General features: G+C 46.9%; 2 protein-coding genes across 7 annotated transcripts in view; one reads left to right on the top strand and one right to left on the bottom strand.

The window, feature by feature from the left end:
• The window catches only part of POLR3H (RNA polymerase III subunit H), a 99366-nt gene extending 83521 nt beyond the window's left edge, over positions 1–15845 (bottom strand). Inside the window, exon 1 of one of the 3 annotated variants that reach the window (XM_073592736.1) lies at positions 15696–15845. Coding sequence is in view for 1 of the 3 variants with exons in the window: in XM_073592735.1 (XP_073448836.1) it covers positions 15678–15683 (6 nt within the window). In the remaining 2 variants the exon portion in view is untranslated. Of the gene's footprint in view, positions 1–15677 lie in introns of all 3 variants that reach the window. The other 2 variants (XM_073592738.1, XM_073592735.1) reach the window with 2 other exon arrangements.
• Positions 15846–16248: 403 nt separating this feature from the next.
• CSDC2 (cold shock domain containing C2) overlaps positions 16249–21413 on the top strand; it is a 71342-nt gene continuing 66177 nt past the window's right edge. Inside the window, exon 1 of one of the 4 annotated variants that reach the window (XM_073592746.1) lies at positions 16249–16430. Coding sequence is in view for 1 of the 4 variants with exons in the window: in XM_073592743.1 (XP_073448844.1) it covers positions 18197–18202 (6 nt within the window). In the remaining 3 variants the exon portion in view is untranslated. Of the gene's footprint in view, positions 16431–17765; positions 18203–21413 lie in introns of those variants that run through there. The other 3 variants (XM_073592744.1, XM_073592743.1, XM_073592747.1) reach the window with 3 other exon arrangements.

The following is a 21413-nucleotide window of genomic DNA, read 5'->3' as shown; positions in this document are numbered from 1 at the left end:
ACAAAGGGGAACAAAAAGCATTCGGGCAGCAGCCTAGGCGCCAGGATGCAAATTCTTGTTGCCATGGGGACTTGGGATTTGTTGAGCCCTGCCCTAAAGTGTTACTAAACCCAGTGATATGAAAATAGTTCATCTGCCCACCTCCCTCCCCCCCCCCCCCAGCTTATACATTTTCTTTTTACATTAAAGCATTGCCACTAGAGGTCAACTGATATGGGGTTTTCTCCGGCCGATGCCGATATTTAGAAATCGCGGCGGCCGATATAGGATGCCGATTTTTTTGGGCCGATATGTTAGGCCGATTTTTTTTTCCCCTTCATCTCATAAAATCTAACAGTTAGACCCTTTTCACACTGGAGCGTTTTTCAGGCGCTTTTGGGCTAAAAATAGCGCCTGTAAAGTGCCTGCGAACCGGCTCCCCTGCAGTCTGTGTGAAAGCCTGTGTGCTTTCACGCTGAGGCGATTCGCTGGCAGGATGTTCAAAAAAGTCCTGCAAGCAGCATCTTTGGGGTGGCGATACCGCTCCTCCACCATTCCTGCCCATTGAAATGAATGGGCACTGCTGCTGAAGCGCCTGCAAAGCGCTTCGGCAGCGGCGCTACACGGGCGCATTTAACCCCTTCATCGGCCGATAGCTGGGTTATAAGCGTCCCGCTAGCAGCCAAATATCGCCGCTAAAATTACAGTAAAGCGCTGCTAGAACTAGCGGTGTTTTACCATCAACGCCTGCCCGCTCCAGTGTGAAAGCAGCCTTAAGTAATACAGAAAATGTCTTACATTTAAATATTTATTAAACAAAACAAACCTCCAATCGGTTCACTTGTATGTATAATAATTTAGATAAAAAAAAACTATATCTTAAATAATAAATACACAAAAACAGGTAATCAAAACTTTTGGACGAAAAAAATGGACTAACTTTACTGTTTAATATTTTTTAATTCATTAAAGTGTATTTTTTAAAAAAAAATTGCTTTTGAAAGACGGCTGCGCAAATACCGTGTGACATTAAATATTGCAACAACCGCTATTTTATTTCCTAGGGTCTCTGCTAACTGACTCGGCCGCTGACTTCCGGCCGCTGACTCCGGCCGCTGACTCCGGCCGCTGACTCCGGCCGCTGACTCTGCCGCTGACTCCGCCCCCTGACTCCGCCCCCTGACTCCGCCCCCTGACTCTGCCCCCTGACTCCGCCGCTGCGGAGTCAGGGGGCGGAGTCAGCGGCAGAGTCAGCGGCAGAGTCAGCGCAGAGTCAGCGGCCGAGTCAGCGGCCGAGTCAGCGGCCGAGTCAGCGGCCGAGTCAGCGGCCGAGTCAGCGGCCGAGTCAGCGGCCGAGTCAGCGGCCGAGTCAGCGGCCGGAGTCAGCGGCGGAGTCAGCGGGCAGAGTCAGCGGGCAGAGTCAGCGGGCAGAGTCAGCGGCAGAGTCAGCGGCAGAGTCAGCGGCAGAGTCAGCGGCAGAGTCAGCGGCAGAGTCAGCGGCAGAGTCAGCGGCAGAGTCAGCGGCAGAGTCAGCGGGCGGAGTCAGCGGCAGAGTCAGCGGGCAGAGTCAGCGGCAGAGTCAGCGGCAGAGTCAGCGGCAGAGTCAGCGGCAGAGTCAGCGGGCAGAGTCAGCGGCAGAGTCAGCGGCAGAGTCAGCGGCAGAGTCAGCGGCAGAGTCAGCGGCAGAGTCAGCGGCCGGAGTCAGCGGGCGGAGTCAGCGGGCGGAGTCAGCGGCAGAGTCAGCGGGCGGAGTCAGCGGCAGAGTCAGCGGGCGGAGTCAGCGGCAGTTTCAGCGGCAGAGTCAGCGGGCGGAGTCAGCGGGCGGAGTCAGCGGGCGGAGTCAGCGGGCGGAGTCAGCGGGCGGAGTCAGCGGGCGGAGTCAGCGGGCGGAGTCAGCGGCAGAGTCAGCGGCAGAGTCAGCGGCAGAGTCAGCGGCAGAGTCAGCGGCAGAGTCAGCGGGCAGAGTCAGCGGGCGGAGTCAGCGGCAGAGTCAGCGGCAGAGTCAGCGGCAGAGTCAGCGGCAGAGTCAGCGGCAGAGTCAGCGGCAGAGTCAGCGGCAGAGTCAGCGGCAGAGTCAGCGGGCGGAGTCAGCGGCAGTTTCAGCGGCAGAGTCAGCGGGCGGAGTCAGCGGGCGGAGTCAGCGGGCGGAGTCAGCGGCAGTTTCAGCGGCAGAGTCAGCGGGCGGAGTCAGCGGGCGGAGTCAGCGGGCGGAGTCAGCGGCAGAGTCAGCGGCAGAGTCAGCGGCAGAGTCAGCGGCAGAGTCAGCGGCAGAGTCAGCGGCAGAGTCAGCGGCAGAGTCAGCGGCAGAGTCAGCGGCAGAGTCAGCGGCAGAGTCAGCGGCAGAGTCAGCGGCAGAGTCAGCGGCAGAGTCAGCGGCAGAGTCAGCGGCAGAGTCAGCGGCAGAGTCAGCGGCAGTTTCAGCGGGCAGAGTCAGCGGGCGGAGTCAGCGGCAGAGTCAGCGGCAGAGTCAGCGGGCGGAGTCAGAGCGGGCGGAGTCAGCGGCAGTTTCAGCGGCAGAGTCAGCGGGCGGAGTCAGCGGCAGAGTCAGCGGCAGAGTCAGCGGGCGGAGTCAGCGGCAGTTTCAGCGGCAGAGTCAGCGGGCGGAGTCAGCGGCAGAGTCAGCGGGCGGAGTCAGCGGGCGGAGTCAGCGGGCGGAGTCAGCGGCAGTTTCAGCGGGCGGAGTCAGCGGCAGTTTCAGCGGGCGGAGTCAGCGGCAGTTTCAGCGGGCGGAGTCAGCGGCAGTTTCAGCGGGCGGAGTCAGCGGCAGTTTCAGCGGGCGGAGTCAGCGGCAGTTTCAGCGGGCGGAGTCAGCGGCAGTTTCAGCGGGCGGAGTCAGCGGCAGTTTCAGCGGGCGGAGTCAGCGGCAGTTTCAGCGGGCGGAGTCAGCGGCAGTTTCAGCGGGCGGAGTCAGCGGCAGTTTCAGCGGGCGGAGTCAGCGGCAGCAGCGGGCGGAGTCAGCGGCAGTTTCAGCGGGCGGAGTCAGCGGCAGTTTCAGCGGGCGGAGTCAGCGGCAGTTTCAGCGGGCGGAGTCAGCGGCAGTTTCAGCGGGCGGAGTCAGCGGCAGTTTCAGCGGGCGGAGTCAGCGGCAGTTTCAGCGGGCGGAGTCAGCGGCAGTTTCAGCGGGCGGAGTCAGCGGCAGTTTCAGCGGGCGGAGTCAGCGGCAGTTTCAGCGGGCGGAGTCAGCGGCAGTTTCAGCGGGCGGAGTCAGCGGCAGTTTCAGCGGGCGGAGTCAGCGGCAGTTTCAGCGGGCGGAGTCAGCGGCAGTTTCAGCGGGCGGAGTCAGCGGCAGTTTCAGCGGGCGGAGTCAGCGGCAGTTTCAGCGGGCGGAGTCAGCGGCAGTTTCAGCGGGCGGAGTCAGCGGCAGTTTCAGCGGGCGGAGTCAGCGGCAGTTTCAGCGGGCGGAGTCAGCGGCAGTTTCAGCGGGCGGAGTCAGCGGCAGTTTCAGCGGGCGGAGTCAGCGGCAGTTTCAGCGGGCGGAGTCAGCGGCAGTTTCAGCGGGCGGAGTCAGCGGCAGTTTCAGCGGGCGGAGTCAGCGGCAGTTTCAGCGGGCGGAGTCAGCGGCAGTTTCAGCGGGCGGAGTCAGCGGCAGTTTCAGCGGGCGGAGTCAGCGGCAGTTTCAGCGGGCGGAGTCAGCGGCAGTTTCAGCGGGCGGAGTCAGCGGCAGTTTCAGCGGGCGGAGTCAGCGGCAGTTTCAGCGGGCGGAGTCAGCGGCAGTTTCAGCGGGCGGAGTCAGCGGGCGGAGCAGAGAGCTGAGCGGAGAGCGAGTCCTCCGTGTAATCAAGCAGGCCAGGTAGTGCAGCGTGCAGGGCTCGGCGAACGGAGCAGTCACATTCAGTAATGGAAGTTCATGTGACGCTCCGTGTTGCCATTAAACTGTTGTCACTGGTCAGTGCTCACTGCTTAGAAATCCCGACGCCCATCTTGGTACACCCTGCCAGCAGCGGACATCTTGTTACACCCAGCCCATATAGTTCAGGCTGGGTGTAACAAGATGTCCGCTGCTGCTTTATTGAGGCCAAGTGCAAGGTGTACCAAGATGGGCGTCGCAGAGGCAGCATAGAAAAGAGTAAATGCTCTCATGCCCATAAGTGCCACTGCCAGCCATCAATCAGTGCTCATCAGTGCCCATCCAGCCAGTGCAACTGCCAGCCATCAGTCAATACCAGCCATCAGTGTGTGTGCCACTATCAGTGCTTGCCACATATCAGTGCCCATCAGTGCGTGCCACCTATCAGTGCGTATCACCTATCCGTGCTCATCAGTGCCACCTATTAGTGCTCAGTCAGCGCCATCTTTTAGTGCCAGCCATTAGTGCGTGCCACCTATTGGTGCCCATTAGTGTATGCCACATATCAGTGCCCATTAGTGTGTGCCACCTATCAGTGCGTTTCACCTATCAGTGCGTGCCACCTATCAGTGCCCATCAGTCAGTGCCACCTTTCAGTGCCACTGCCCAGCTAACAGTGTGTGCCACCTATCAGTGCTCATCGGTGCTGCATATCAGTGCCACCTATTAGTGCACTGCTCATCAGTGCCATCTATCGGTGCACCTCAGTCTGTGCCAGCCATCAGTGCGTGCCACGTATCAGTGCCCATTAGTGCGTTCTACCTATCAGTGCATGCCACCTATCAGTGCCACCTTTCAGTGCCACTGCCCAGCCAACAGTATGTCACCTATCAGTTCTGCATAATCAGTGCCACTGCCACCTATCAGTGCTCATCGGTGCTGCATAATCAGTGCCACCTATTAGTGCACTGCTCATCAGTGCCATGCCATCTATCAGTGCACCTCAGTCATTGACAGCCATCAGTGCATGCCACGTATCAGTGCCCATTAGTGCGTGCTACCTATCAGCGCACAGCCATCAGTGTGTGCCACTCATCAGTGCTCATCAGTGCTGCATAATCGGTGCCACCTATCAGTGCGTGTCACCTATCCGTGCTCATCGGTGCCACCTATTAGTGCTCAGTCAGCGCCATCTATTAGTGCCAGCCATTAGTGCGTGCCACCTATCAGTGCCCATTAGTGTGTGCCACATATCAGTGCCCATTAGTGTGTGCCACCTATCAGTGCATGCCACCTATCAGTGCCCATCAGTCAGTGTCACCTTTCAGTGCCACTGCCCAGCTAACAGTGTGTGCCACCTATCAGTGCTCATCGGTGCTGCATATCAGTGCCACCTATTAGTGCACTGCTCATCAGTGCCATCTATCAGTGCACCTCAGTCTGTGCCAGCCATCAGTGCGTGCCACGTATCAGTGCCCATTAGTGCGTTCCACCTATCAGTGCATGCCACCTATCAGTGCCACCTTTCAGTGCCACTGCCCAGACAACAGTATGTGCCGCCTATCAGTGCTGCATAATCAGTGCCACCTATTAGTGCACTGCTCATCAATGCCATGCCATCTATCAGTGCACCTCAGTCATTGACAGCCATCAGTGCATGCCACATATCAGTGCCCATTAGTGCGTGCTACCTATCAGTGCCCAGCCATCAGTGTGTGCCACCCATCAGTGCTCATCAGTGCTGCATAATCAGTGCCACCTATCAGTGCTCATCACTCAGTGGTATCTATCAGTGCCAGACAGTCAGTGCCACCCATCAGTGCCCATCCATCAGTGCATGCCACCTATCAGTGCCCATAAGTAAGTGCCACCTATCAGTGCTGCTTAATCAGTTCCACCTATCAGTGGTCATCAGTGCTGCATATCAGTGCCAAGTAATCCTATCAGTGCCCAACAGTGCTGCATATTAGGGCTTCCCCATCAGTGCTGCCTCATCAGTGCCACCCAGACCTATCAGTGCTACATATTAGTGCCTCCTCATCAGTGCAGCCTATTAGTGCCACCTCAATGCCCCATCAGTGCAGCCTCATTAGCAGTAGCACACATCAGTGAAGGAGAAAAAGTACTTATTTACAACATTTTGTGACGGAAACAAAGAAAAGCTTCTTTAAAAAAAAAAAAAAAACAGCAGTGATTAAATAAAATAAATACCACCAAAAGAAGCTATATTTGTGTGAAAAAAATTATTTGAGTACAGTGTAGCTTGACTGCGTATTGCGCAATTGTCAAAGTGTGACAGCGCTGAATCCGCTGATAGCTGAAAATTGGCCTGGGCAGGAAGGGGGTGAGAGTGCATGATATAGAGCGAAGTAGTTAAACAATGGACACTTTGCGCTCAATTGTTTTTTTTTTTTTTTTTTTTTTCACCCAAGGTCGAGCAAATTATCAGAGCCTTTCGGTGAACACTGCACAGAGACACCAGCAGAATGTCAGCTGTGTGGAAGTATTTTAAAATTAATGAGGACAACCCACGGATTGCAGACTGCAAACTTTGTTCTGCAAAATTATCTAGAGGTGGTACAAAAATCAGTTCTTACAATACCAGTAACCTGATAAAAGCACTTGAAATTAAAACATAAAAGTGAGCATGGAGAATTTACCGCTATCGGTAGCAGCAGTAGCACTCAGCAGCCAACTCTGCAGCAAACTTTTGCCAGAAGAGAAAAGCTGTCAAGAGACAACCCCAGAGCTGTACAAATAACAGAGGCGCTCACCCAATTTATTATTCTGGATGATCAACCTCTTTCAATTGTTGAGAACATGGGTTTTCAGCGATTTCTTAATGTGTTGGAGCCGAAGTATGACATTCCCAGTCGCCATTACATAACAGACATCATCTTACCAAAGATCCACGACACGGTTAAAAAGCACATTAACATTATGTTGCAGAAGGACATAAAGGCAATTAGCTTCACCACCGACATCTGGAGCAGTAGTGTGAGTCCACTGTCTCTCATCAGCTTAACGGCGCAGTGGATAGATGGCGAATTCTGTTTGCATCAGGTCATGCTCCACGCTACAAAATTTGAAGGCTCCCACACCGGTCAAGCAATAGCAAACATACTTGAGGAAATGCTTCAGACTTGGGCGATTCCCAAAAGTTCTGTTCATGTTGTGGTCCGGGACAGTGCCAAAAACATGATAAAAGGTATGGAAGTTGCTGGACTTCCCAGTATTTCATGTGTGGCACATACACTGCAGCTAGCTGTCTCAGAGGGACTGTTATCACAGCGCAGCATTGCAGATGCTGTGGGAGTCGGGCGCAGAATAATTGGCCACTTCAAACATTCGAACCTGGCATACTCTCGGCTGCAGGACATCCAGATACAGCTTGGTCAGCCAGTAAGAAGACTCCAGCAAGACGTGCAGACTCGTTGGAACAGCACATTTTACATGCTGAAGTCTCTGATTGAGCAGAAACGGGCCCTTGGAGTGTATGTGTCTGAATATGAGCTCCCTGCCACCATTACTGCAAACCAGTGGAATCTGATGGAGAAGATGGTCAATATCTTGGCTCCCTTTGAAGAGATGACTCGCCAAGTGAGTTGTTCAGATGCATTTGCCTCTGATGTAATTCCTGCAGTAACAGTGCTACAGAAAGTTTTAGCAAAAGTGGATGAGGACCAAGGTATCAAAACAACGAAGAGCACTTTGCTTGCTGCTTTGCAGAAGCGCTTCTCTGATACTGAGCGAAACCCACTTTACTGTATCGCAACTTTACTCGATCCAAGGTAATGTTAATTTTTCTGCTATTAAATGTAATTGTTTTCTTAATTCACAGAAAGAATATGCTGCATTCATTCATTGTTGTTTATTTTTTTCTTCTAGGTATAAAGATCGTTTTTTCTGTAATTCTGACACTTCCAGGGAGGCAAAAGAAATGTTAGTACTGGAACTGCAAAACATTTTTGAAGAGACAATTGAATCTGAGCAGCATGAAGAACCAGCTTCCAAAAGGCCTCACCGTGACCAGCCAGGTACCAGTCTGGACAGTTTATTTGCAGAAATTGCTGGTGAAGGATCATCTACATCTGAGAGCAGTGCTCCAAAAGCTGCTACTATACAGCTGGAAGCTTACTTGGGAGAGATCACTGTACCTCGTTCAGAGAAACCCCTGAAGTACTGGGCAGTTCATAAAGTGAGATTTCCAACTCTGGCTAAAATGGCCCAAAAATATCTTTCTGCCCCATGCAGTAGTGTGGAAAGTGAAAGACTGTTCAGCTTAGCGTCTAATGTCCTTACTGATAGCAGAAACAGGCTTATGGCTGAACATGCAGAGATGCTTTTATTCCTCAAAAAAAATTTGCCACTAACTTTTAAGAAATAATTCTATTTGCTATATTGCCTGTAACTTTTGGTTGGTTGTGTGATTTTTTTTACATTTGTTATTTTTGTTATTGTTATTAATATATTTTGATGTTGTAAAATATATTTTTTGTATTTATCGACATGTTCTGTGATAATTCTTTGAGTTTACTACTGTGTGACACAAGCAAATAAAACAGTTTTATTCTTTTGTGTCTTGAGTTACAGTTCTTCATAATTATAAAGAAGATATCATTACTTAGTCTGTGTTGTGGTTTGAAAACTGTCACATGACATTAAAAAAAAGTATCGGTAATCGGTATCGGCGAGTACTTGAAAAAAAGTATCGGTACTTGTACTCGGTCTTAAAAAAGTGGTATCGGGACAACCCTACTTTTTACTTGTAAGCAACAAGTGTCAGAAAAGATTTAGCCTTTAAATGATTAAAGCAGGGTTCCACCCAAATTTTGAACAATATCTGTATGTATTCTCTTCCTTGCCTAGATGCTGACATGCCGTTTAAAAAAATTTAAATCGCCGTAATTACCTTTTATTTTTCTATTCTTCTTTGCACTTCCTGGTTCTCCTCCCATGGGAGTAGGCGTGTTTCTAGCCTCTCCCAGACTCCTGGGAGCTAGTCTCAGGCTTCCCAGGATGCCACTGAGCATGTGCGGGAACGAGCAGTGAATGCTGGGAGCACAGCATTCACCACATCCAGGAAATAAATGCTTGTGGGCTTCAAATGCCCACAATGAAGATGGAAACCGCCTGCAGTGAATAATATGTTATTCTTTCCGATGAAATCTGACACAGGCGGACATATTACACACAATATGTGAGTATGTAATGCTGAGAAGAAAAGTTTGTGAATGAACTCAAAAAAAAAAAAAAAAAAAATGATAGATAGGTGGACCCCCGCTTTAAACTGAAAACTCCTACACACCAGTTCAGTCCATTGATAAATATAAACATTGTATCTCTTTGCTTCTTTTCTTAGACTTGGCAGGCTGCCCAGATAGGAGAGACAAGTCTCCACCGAAGACTTCAGGTTGCTGAAGTTTTAAATCTGCCTTTTTTATCAGCACAATCGGCCGATGCCGAATAATTAAAAAATGCCAAAAATCGGCAGATATATCGGTTGACCTCTAATTGCCACTATATACCTTTTATGATGATCTGTATACCACGGTTACATGATAAACTGCACAGTTTCTCGAGTGCTGAGAGTTCAGGTAGGAGGAGATTTCCACTGCAGCCTGTATACAAGCTCACATGTGTGATGTCAATATCATGTGACTTGGCTAGCTTTGAGAACAAGTAAATATTCTCTCCAGCATTAAAGACACAACTGAGCATGTGCAGGTTGGCTACTCTGCTTGTTAGTTGGCTTTCCCAAGCTAGACATTGCAGGGAGGGGTGGATCTATGCATACAGGATAAAACAGCCTTTTTACACAATGCAGAGGATTAACCCCTTAAGTTCCACAGTGAGTATAACAAGCATGCTATGCTGCATATACAGACTGATTTTACTGGTGTGGGTTTAGTAACACTTTAATCCTGTTCTCAGCAGAATGAATAAGCAGGGGGCTCTATACAGTGGCTCCAGCTCATTCATAAACGGAAGCATAGTAAATAATGTTTACTGTACTTCAGTTATGCACACCGTTAGTGATCAGTACTAATCACTCTTTACTCAGAAAAGGAAGGGGCCCCCTTCCCCTGATCTGTAGACTGAAAAATGATCTGGTAAATAATCCACACCATTGTATATTGCTCTTAAAAGTCCTGTTTTTTCACAACCCCACAGTCTACTAATCTTTATTATAGCAAGTAACTTGGGGGCATGAATCACATGGTGGACTAGAGGGGGATTGGTGCAACAGGGGAAGGGGAGGGGGCAATTACAAGATTCGAACATCTGCGTGTCTCTCCCTGCTGCCACTGAAAGCTGGTGGGTGAGAGAGGAGGAGACGAGCAGGGAAAGACACCTAGATTATTGGATCTTGTAATTTCCCCCCTCCCCCACACAAATACCCCTCTGGTCCATCATGTAATTCACGTAGCTGCACCCCAGAAACACGACACCGCTCTGTCTGTCACATGGAGTGCAGAGCAGTGCTGTCCGTTTCCTTAAAGTGAAAGTAAACCCTTCTATCGTTTTCAGCCAAGAAAGCTGCCATCTTGGTTTCTACTTGATTTGCAACTGCCATGGTGCTGCACGTGATCAGTTATGACTCCAGCTATTTGATGGTTTGACAGTTTGCTTGAGAGCACAACCAATGTGACAGTTAGCAATCCCAGTATTCCAGGAATGTAACTGTTTTTGGAAACTGTTAAATCGATGGATTTACTTCTGCTTTAAGTTTAGGTGTGGAGCAGTGTAGAAAGCTGTAGACATGCTGCATAATCCCGCACAGCTCCACACCGCTCTTCACACCGACGTTTTGCTGTGAATCGTACACATAAACAATTTTTTTCTGTGTGTCTTGCAGAGACCTGCGTTTTTCTGTCTCCGCATTGGGTGTGAACCAGCCCTAGAAGTTTTAATGATGTTACCACGCATGTGCTTTCTATGAGAAAAGTTCCTGCATAAATATCAGTCAAATACTTGCGTAGAGGCATTTACATGCGTAAAGATGAGTTTTTATCATTTCTTTTCCCCCTTTTTTTTAGGCTTAAAGTGAAGGTCCACCCTGAAAAAAAAATACACCAAAAAATTTTTTTTAAACTTACCTAAACCCTTGTTGCTAGGCAGTCTTCCTAATCTGCCTCTTCCTTTTCCACGGCATCTTCTGCTCCTCGATGAGCAGCCCCATTGTCTTCTGGAAACTGTGTGTGTTCCCAGAACACCACAGGGCCATTCACAGAGCGCTCGCGCAGTAGGAAACTGGCAGTGACCTAGGATGGCGGTGCTGGGACCCGAGAGCCGAGGGACGGGTCGGCCTCGGGCGGCCGACATCGCGGGCACCCAGGACAGGTAAGTACTTATTTAAAGTCAGCAGCTACAGTGTTTGTAGCTGCTGACTTTTATTTTATTTTTTTTACGGCCGGAATCCCGCTTTAAAAGTAGAACTATAGGCAATTTTTTTTCCATTTTGGATAGAGTAAGGGAGGGTTATAACCCCTGTCAGATTGTTTTTTGCCATCTGTGTCCCATTGGGGAGATTTCCCTTCACTTCCTATCCCATGGCCAAACAGGAAGTTAATGGAAATCCCTGCAAATGAAGATAATTTATTGGGGCCCCCCAGGCCATCAGAACTACTGTCTCCATTAAAAGATTTCCTCTCTATTACTTTTCTGGGAACAAGCAAGAATTTGGGATTGTATTTTACTGTCAATGGTAACAGGACAAATAGAGAGGGTGAATCTCCCTAACAGGGGCACTGACAGTAATAAAAACTGATAGGTGTTCTAATCCCTCTCCATGCTGTCCTTTCACACTACCGTGATTTCAGGGAAAGCCTGTGTAACTCACATCAAAGTCGGACCAAAGTAGTACAGTCAAAAGAACAGGAATTTTTTGCCCGGATCAACCAATGAATATTAATAGTGGTGGCTAGTTCCAGCGGGTAAGTATAGACCTATCATACAGGAAAAAAGCCTGGATGCAGTTCAAGTTGGCCTTTTAAACATATTGCAAAAAAAGGGGGAGATGAGAAACAAAGGGTTTCTCTAAAGAAGGTCAACATAGAACACTATTGTCAAATACAAAACCAGCTTTATTAATAACCAAAAAATATATAACCAATTAATATATCAAAAAGTGAAGATATAAGCAATATGGACAGACGGTTATCACAAACAAATTGAAATGGACAACGTTGTCACAGGGAATATTTAAAATCAAATGGGAGCCGCGGCAACACGCCCACACATACACATCATACACACTAGATATGGGGTATATTGAATTAAGGATAGTCCTGCACAATATATTGGAGATTAATGGAAAATGTTCCCAGTATAAAGTGTCCAGTAGGGCAGGAACAGTCCTATATCACTAGTTTGGTGATGTAAGTGGGTGGATGATCTGACAAATCAAAGAGTTGGACCATAGATGGAGCGATCTCTCAAACGATCATTGCACTCAGTGGTTATTTAGATCACAGCTGATGAAATAGATTACAAACGCTTTCCCAGTTGCAGTAAGAATGATTGTATAGACATCTACAGAGGCAGCAGGATAAATGTCCTTGGAGACAGCATTTAAGGAAACATAGAAAAACTGACATACGTTTTGTTGAAGTGCTGAGTGAGGTGGAAGAATCTCATTAACTGCACTGTGTCCGTCGTCAGACTATGTTAATCCTGGATGTTGGAGTCTCTCTGAGGGCAGATGCCTCTGTGTGGCTCACTAGGAGTGCAGGCCGGTAAGGAGTCGTCACTCACAGCTCCTCACCATGGAGCCGCCGAAGCACCGCTGCCGCCGTATGATGCGTAGCTGCAGGGAAAAGAATCAACGTCAGCTGTTGGATCAGCTGTTAGGTCCGTGTAAGGATGAGTCAGGTCAAATTGCGTGCGGCTCCCGAGAACGTGCTGACGTCACACCGCTGACGCGTTTCACCAGCCAATGGACGCTGGTTTCCTCAGAGCTAGGAGGGGTCAAGTGTGGTGAGTTTAAATAAGCAATAAAGAGTGCAGATACTACTTGTATCCACTAGATGTCGACCATAGCCCCTCAGTGTAAGTCATTCAGCAAACAAAGCATACATACTAATTACATGATTAGGGTAGTAATATTAGATATTTTCGAGATAGAGACGGAAAAGAAAAAAGAGTACTTTAACAGTTTTTTAGAAAGTCAGCCATGGAAGGAGTGAAGAAATAGAGGTAATGTTTATGATAGGGATTTTACTTCCACAAATAGGAAGCATTGTTTATGTTGCTAGGAAGGATTGTAAACTGCATTCAGTGTTTAACCCCTTTGGGGCTAAAGAATCTAAAAAGTACGTCCACATTTTCTCCTTTTGCAGGAGTATAGTGTCAAAATCGCCCCTTCTAGGGGGCAGATTAAGCACATAGATCCCTTTAACTGTAAGGCCTGCTGGATTGCTGTCATGAAATTTAGCAAAGTGTACTGGAATAGGTCTGTCATCATCCTTATTCTTGGTTTTATTCCTAATACCACTGATGTGTTCGCTGATCCTAATTCGGAGCTGACGTTTGGTTTTTCCTATGTAATTTTTATTGCAAGGACACGTGAGCATATATATGACACGTGCCGTTGAGCAATTAATAAATTGTTTAATTCGATAGTCATTGCCACCCCTTGGATCAGCGAACACATCAGTGTGATGTACATATTTGCATGTGGACATTGTAACATATGCAAATATGTACATCACACTGATGTGTTCGCTGATCCAAGGGGTGGCAATGACTATCGAATTAAACAATTTATTAATTGCTCAACGGCACGTGTCATATATATGCTCACGTGTCCTTGCAATAAAAATTACATAGGAAAAACCAAACGTCAGCTCCGAATTAGGATCAGCGAACACATCAGTGGTATTAGGAATAAAACCAAGAATAAGGATGATGACAGACCTATTCCAGTACACTTTGCTAAATTTCATGACAGCAATCCAGCAGGCCTTACAGTTAAAGGGATCTATGTGCTTAATCTGCCCCCTAGAAGGGGCGATTTTGACACTATACTCCTGCAAAAGGAGAAAATGTGGACGTACTTTTTAGATTCTTTAGCCCCAAAGGGGTTAAACACTGAATGCAGTTTACAATCCTTCCTAGCAACATAAACAATGCTTCCTATTTGTGGAAGTAAAATCCCTATCATAAACATTACCTCTATTTCTTCACTCCTTCCATGGCTGACTTTCTAAAAAACTGTTAAAGTACTCTTTTTTCTTTTCCGTCTCTATCTCGAAAATATCTAATATTACTACCCTAATCATGTAATTAGTATGTATGCTTTGTTTGCTGAATGACTTACACTGAGGGGCTATGGTCGACATCTAGTGGATACAAGTAGTATCTGCACTCTTTATTGCTTATTTAAACTCACCACACTTGACCCCTCCTAGCTCTGAGGAAACCAGCGTCCATTGGCTGGTGAAACGCGTCAGCGGTGTGACGTCAGCACGTTCTCGGGAGCCGCGCGCAATTTGACCTGACTCATCCTTACACGGACCTAACAGCTGATCCAACAGCTGACGTTGATTCTTTTCCCTGCAGCTACGCATCATACGGCGGCAGCGGTGCTTCGGCGGCTCCATGGTGAGGAGCTGTGAGTGACGACTCCTTACCGGCCTGCACTCCTAGTGAGCCACACAGAGGCATCTGCCCTCAGAGAGACTCCAACATCCAGGATTAACATAGTCTGACGACGGACACAGTGCAGTTAATGAGATTCTTCCACCTCACTCAGCACTTCAACAAAACGTATGTCAGTTTTTCTATGTTTCCTTAAATGCTGTCTCCAAGGACATTTATCCTGCTGCCTCTGTAGATGTCTATACAATCATTCTTACTGCAACTGGGAAAGCGTTTGTAATCTATTTCATCAGCTGTGATCTAAATAACCACTGAGTGCAATGATCGTTTGAGAGATCGCTCCATCTATGGTCCAACTCTTTGATTTGTCAGATCATCCACCCACTTACATCACCAAACTAGTGATATAGGACTGTTCCTGCCCTACTGGACACTTTATACTGGGAACATTTTCCATTAATCTCCAATCTATTGTGCAGGACTATCCTTAATTCAATATACCCCATATCTAGTGTGTATGATGTGTATGTGTGGGCGTGTTGCCGCGGCTCCCATTTGATTTTAAATATTCCCTGTGACAACGTTGTCCATTTTAATTTGTTTGTGATAACCGTCTGTCCATATTGCTTATATCTTCACTTTTTGATATATTAATTGGTTATATATTTTTTGGTTATTAATAAAGCTGGTTTTGTATTTGACAATAGTGTTCTATGTTGACCTTCTTTAGAGAAACCCTTTGTTTCTCATCTCCCCCTTTTTTTGCAAAGTAGTACAGTGACGACTTGAAGTCGCACACATATGAATGGTACTTATTGGAAATCGTGGGGTACGACTTATCATGCGACTTTGCAGTCACAGGTCGCACAAAGTGTGAAAGGGAGCTTAGGGGCTTGTTCCCACCATACCTGCATGACAACCGATCAGAAAACTGCACAGATTTCACTTGCAGAGACAACATTTTACATCACTTGTCATGGGCATTAGTTATGTGTCCTGTTCACACCAATGAGATGTTTCTCCATGCAGAAAACAGAATAATACACACGTTGCAGATTCCTGCACAGAAAAATCTGCACGGTGTGGTGTGAGCAAGGCACATAGAGAACCATTGAAACTGACGTCTCAACACCATGGTGTGAACAAGGCCTTAGAGTCCCACTAGCAGAGTTTCTGAAGTAAGCTTGGATTGTTCGTGTTTTGTCATGAAAGTGTGTGCTGTGACCACAGAACTCCTCCATCGCTGTGGAATAGCATATAAAGCCCAGGACATCCCTTGGAAACAAAAACATAGACAGACACGACCTACTGCCATCCGAAGCCATACCGTACACCGATAAGGATCGGTAACTCTTCACACTAGCAGCGCCATGAGGTTTTTACCCCTTCTCCATCACTTCCGCTCAGCTAACGTCACCAAGGCAACATTCAAGCCCTCTCAGCGCACCAATCAAAGTCGTACAGGACGGGGCATGCGTACTACGAGAACGCTGTAAAATGTCACTCACGTTTTCACCTAGCGCGCATACTGCGCATGCGCGCTAGAGTCTAACCATGTCTTGTTCGCTCGTGCGCAGTAGTTTATTGAGCCTGAACTATGTAAATAGAGGCGACTGTCTTGGCAGCGCGTATCTGTCATGCTTAGATGTCCTATTTACTGACACAGGGGCCTTATATAAGAGACTGTTTTTATAAATAAAGTGACAATGAGTATGAGACATCTGCATCAATGTGTACCAGAATAAACCCCAGTCATGTTCCATGCATCAATTATAACAATTCGTGTTTTTTCCATTATCTGTATCATATAAAACAGCTGCGCAGTGTCAGTGGGTGTTCTCCGACCACAAAGGGGTTAACAAGCGTGTGTACAGCATAGGAGATCGCTGCGTCCAGGCCCATTACTATTCACACTGTGACTTTAATGGGACAGCCCTAGAACAACCACTCCTTCCTTCCCCTGTCACACGTCAGTCTGGAGGGTGTGCAGGAGAATCTACATCCAAAATAACAAGGAAGGTTCAGACCGGACGAGATCGAGCCCTATCGCTGGGTGTCCGAGGTGAGGGGGCTTTATATACATATATATATATATATATATATATATATATATATATATATATATATATATATATATATACATAGGAGGGAACACATGTCCTTTACATCCCCTATAACAAAACATCATCGTATGCATCGTGCTAAAATCCATCATCGATGTCATCAATGTAACATTTACCAGGCATACAAGCTCGCTTCAATCCTGCATGTCAAACTGGACACATGAGCTAGCAATCTAATCAGTGCTTGTCACATTACAGCCTTCCATTTACACAAATCTTCAATACAGTACTGTAATCATTTTCTGGTCTTTATCGCCAATGTTAATTCATGGTCACAGAATATATATATATATATGTTTGTGTATAAATAGATGGATGGATGTGGATCTGGACATTAGCAGTGTATGTATGCCCACGGGCACTGCTCATGGCATGCCTGGCATCCAGTGTCATGTTTATCCTGCACTCCCCAGGCTGAGTGTTTATTATCTTGTGTGATATGTGAAGATTTCTATAGGTGTCATAATCCCAGCAGAGCACCTTCTGATTTCTGCATTTATTTGTGTGCCTTGTGTTTCCCATAAACATACAATCCAGACAAAATACAATGTTGCTAACATACAGGTTACCGTTAGCAACTGTGTGTTGTATATTTTTATTGTCTGTACTTGTAGTATACACCTGCTCCTAAAATGAGACACAAAGAAATCCAGACATTGGAATGGCAAGGCGTTACATATAATCTGCAGAAAATCCTTTTTTGTTTTTGCAATGAGCCCCCCAGGGACCAGCCTAATAACCAAAGCAGGCAGCCTTTTGCAGAGCTGCTGTTAACAATACTTGTGACATGGCTGGCATTGGGTGTTCTGAGGATCTTGTCTCCAGAGCTGAGCTCTGATCATGCCATGGTCTTCTAGAATGGAGCAATAAACAGGAGGATGAGAGAACAAATGACTCATCCCTAAAATGAGGGGTAGAACTGGAAGGAGACATAGAGATCTCTTGGGGTTGGCAGGGTGGACAGTTAGGTCATCTGAGAGGAGCTGTTAATGTCTGAAGCTGGTTTCTTTAGAATTATCTCTCTGAGGATTTGTACATCAGTATAGAGAGAAGCATATAATGTTGTGTAAATAATGCATTGTGTAATTTCACATACAGAAAAGGGAACATGCACTTAGCATATTAAATGGTCGGTTTCATTGCAGAGTGTAAATAGGATACCGGCTAGTAAAAGGAAAAGCAGACCAACCTTATTATCGTATTAGGGCATGTGATGTATTTGATTTATATCTAGGGAATCCCAAATGATCAGGGATACCCCACTATTTAGAGATGATTGCATTCATTGTGGCCAAGAAGCCATTTTAAATTTTCTTGTCACTTGACAGGCACCCCAAGGTTAATCCTGTAATAATAGCTAAGGTCTTTGATGCCATTCTTCCAATGTAGTCAGTATTGCACAACATATTGCAAGTGAAAGGAGGATCAGATGAATCCAGATCAGGCTGGGTAGGGTAGTTTGCATGCATTAAGGAGATGGCTGCTCCTTGACACACCTTCTAAAAGAGGGGTGTTTTTTAATTAAAACTGCGTACATGTGTTTACATGCAAACCTGAATATTTCAATCAGAATCACCAGTTTCCACCCCAGTGAAAATTAAGAAATGGTGTAACCAGGGCTCTACGTGCATTAAGTTTGCATGTACTCCCTGTGCTTGTGTGGATTTTCTCCGGGTAATCCATTTTCCTCCCACACTCCAAAGACATGCTGGTAGGTTAATAATCTCCTGTCTAATTTGGTCCTAGTATTTGTGTGCATGTGAGATAGGGATCTTAGATTGTAAGCTCCTCGAGGGCAGGGGGTGATGTGAATGTACAATAAGAAAACACTGCCCAAATATGGTCGTCACTATATAAATACCTATAATAAATGCATACATATATAAATAATATTAAACGGTGCAGCAACCATAAGAATCATCTGTGGATTGCTGAGACCTGTTTGGTTTCTGGGGATTACTGTTGTGTGCATGAAATTGAATGCAAGATTTAGTCAAAAGTGATATTTTTGTTCTGCATAAGTGGATTGAATTAAATATAACCTATTATATTTTGGAAGACATCAGCAACATAGTTACATAGTAGGTGAGGTTGAAAAAAGATACAAGTCCATCAAGTCCAACCTATGTGTGTGATTATATGAGAGCATTACATTGTATATCCCTGTATGTTGCGGTCATTCAGGTGCTTATCTAATAGTTTATTTAAACTATCAAATGCTCCCCGATGAGACCACCACCTGTGGAAGAAAATTCCACATCCTTGCCGCTCTTACAGTAAAGAACCCTCTACGCAGTTAAAGGTTAACCACTTGACAACTGGGCACTTAAACCCCCCTCGTGACCAGACCAATTTTCAGCTTTCAGCGCTCTCACACTTTGAATGACAATTACTCAGTCATGTAATACTGTACCCAAATGAATTTTTTGTCCTTTTTTTCATACAAATAGAGCTTTATTTTGGTGGTATTTGATCACCTCTGGGTTTTTTATTTTTTGCGCTATAAATGAAAAAAGACCGAAAATTTTGAAAAAAAACGCATTTTTCTTTGTTTCTGTGATAAAATTTTGCAAATTAGTAATTTTTCTTCATAAATTTTGGCCACAATTTATACTGCAACATATCTTTGGTAAAAATAACCCAAATTAGTGGATATTATTTGGTCTTTGTGAAAGTTAGAGAGTCTACAAGTTATGGTGCAAATCATAAAAAATTGATCACATCTGAAGTACTGGTGGCCTATCTCATTTCTTGCCACCCGAACAAGTCAGGAAAGTACAAATACCCCCCAAATGACCCCTTTTTTGAAAGTAGACATTCTAAGGTATTTAGTAAGATGCATGGTGAGGTTTTTGATGTTGTCATTTTTTCCCACAATTCTTTGCAAAATGAAGATTTTTTTTTTTTTTTTTTCCCCACAAAATTGTCATTGTAATAGGTTATTTCTCTCAAATGGCATGTGTATACCACAAATGACACCCCAAAATACATTCTGCTACTCCTCCTGAGTATTACGATACCACATGTGTGAGACTTTTTCACAGCCTGGCCACATAGAGAGGCCCAACATGCAGGGAGCGCCATCACGTGTTCTAGGAGCATAAATTACACATCTGACTTGTTGACTACCTATTACACTTTTGAAGGCCCTGGAGAACCAGGACAATGACATGTGACACTGACGTGGCACTGATGACAAATGGCACTGATACGTGGCACTGATGACAGATGGCACTGATACGTGGCACTGACACTGATGTGGCACTGATGACAGATGGCACTAATACATGGCACTGATGACAGATGGCACTAATACGTGACACTGATGACAGATGGCACTAATACGTGGCACTGACAGATGGCACTAATACGTGGCACTGACAGATGGCACTAATACGTGGCACTGATGACACGTGACACTGATGACAGATGGCACTAATATGTGGCACTGATGACATGTGGCGCTGATGACAAATGGCACTGATGACAGATGGCACTAATATGTGGCACTGATGACACGTGGCACTAATGAAAAATGGCACTAATACATGGCACTGATGACAGATGGCACTAATACGTGGCACTGATGACAGATGGCACTAATACGTGGCACTGATGACACTGATGACAGATGGCACTGATACGTGGCACTGATGACAGATGGCACTGATACGTGGCACTGATGACACGTGACACTGATGACAGATGGCACGTGACACTGACAGGTGGCACTGATGACAAATGGCACTATGTGGCACTGATGACAGATGGCATTTATACATGGCACTGGGGACAGATGGCACTGGGGACAGATGGCACTGGGGACAGATGGCAGGGTCAGATGGCAGGGACAGATGGCAGGGACAGATGGCAGGACAGATGGCAGGGGCAGATGGCAGGACAGATGGCAGGGGCAGATGGCAGGACAGATGGCAGGGGCAGATGGCAGGACAGATGGCAGGACAGTTGGCAGGGGCATATGGCAGGACAGATAACAGTGGGGACACTTTTATTTTTCTTTTTTTTTTTTTTTTTTTTACACTTACCGCAGCAGCGGTTCGCTCTCCCTCCTCACACGCTGACTCTGTGTGAGGAGGGAGAGCCGGCGATGAGAGATGATCTCATATGTTTATATATGAGATCCTCTCTCATTGGTAGAGCGATCGCACTGTAAACGGCCGCTGTCATTGGCCGTTTACGGCGATCTGTGACTGGCCGTGTCCGAGGGACACGGCCAGCACAAAACTTCTGCGATGCACGCCCACGGGAGCGCGCAATGCGGAAGTAAACAGGAGGACGTCCAGGGACGCCCTCCCGGCAATTGGAGTCCACGCTGTAGCCGTCTTTCGGCTATAGCGCGGGCGCCTAGTGGTTAAACCTATTTTCTTCTAATGTTAATGAGTTGCCACGGGTCTTCTTAAACTCCCTTCTGCGGAAAAGTATTATCCCTATTATGGGGTCATCAGTATGGTATTTGTATACTGAAATCATATCCCCTCTCAAGCGTCTCTTCTCCAGAGAGAATAATTTCACCACAAAAGTTTTCATCTTTTCTCATATTGACATTGATGTAATCTTCACACTGCTGGACTTCCACGTTATCTGTTTAACCGCTTGCTGACTGCGCTATAGCCGAATGACGGCTGCAGCGCGGTTGGATAACTCTGGGAGGGCGTACATTGACGTCCTCCCAGAATCGCGTACCCCCTGGGGCGCGCACCCGGGAATATCCGTGACCGCCGGGTCTGGATCACGGTAAATGGCCACTGACAGCGGCCGTTTACCACATGATCGCTCCGTCAATGGACGGAGCGATCACATGTAAACAAACCGTACCCAGCCGCACTCAACCGCACCCAGCCGTACTCAGCCGTACCCAGCTGTACCCAGCCGCACTCAGCCACACTCAGCCGTACCCAGCC

Source organism: Aquarana catesbeiana, linkage group LG07, assembly GCF_042186555.1.
Source record: "Aquarana catesbeiana isolate 2022-GZ linkage group LG07, ASM4218655v1, whole genome shotgun sequence".
Classification (NCBI taxonomy): Eukaryota; Metazoa; Chordata; class Amphibia; order Anura; family Ranidae; genus Aquarana; species Aquarana catesbeiana.
This window is presented reverse-complemented; position numbering and strand designations above follow the sequence as displayed.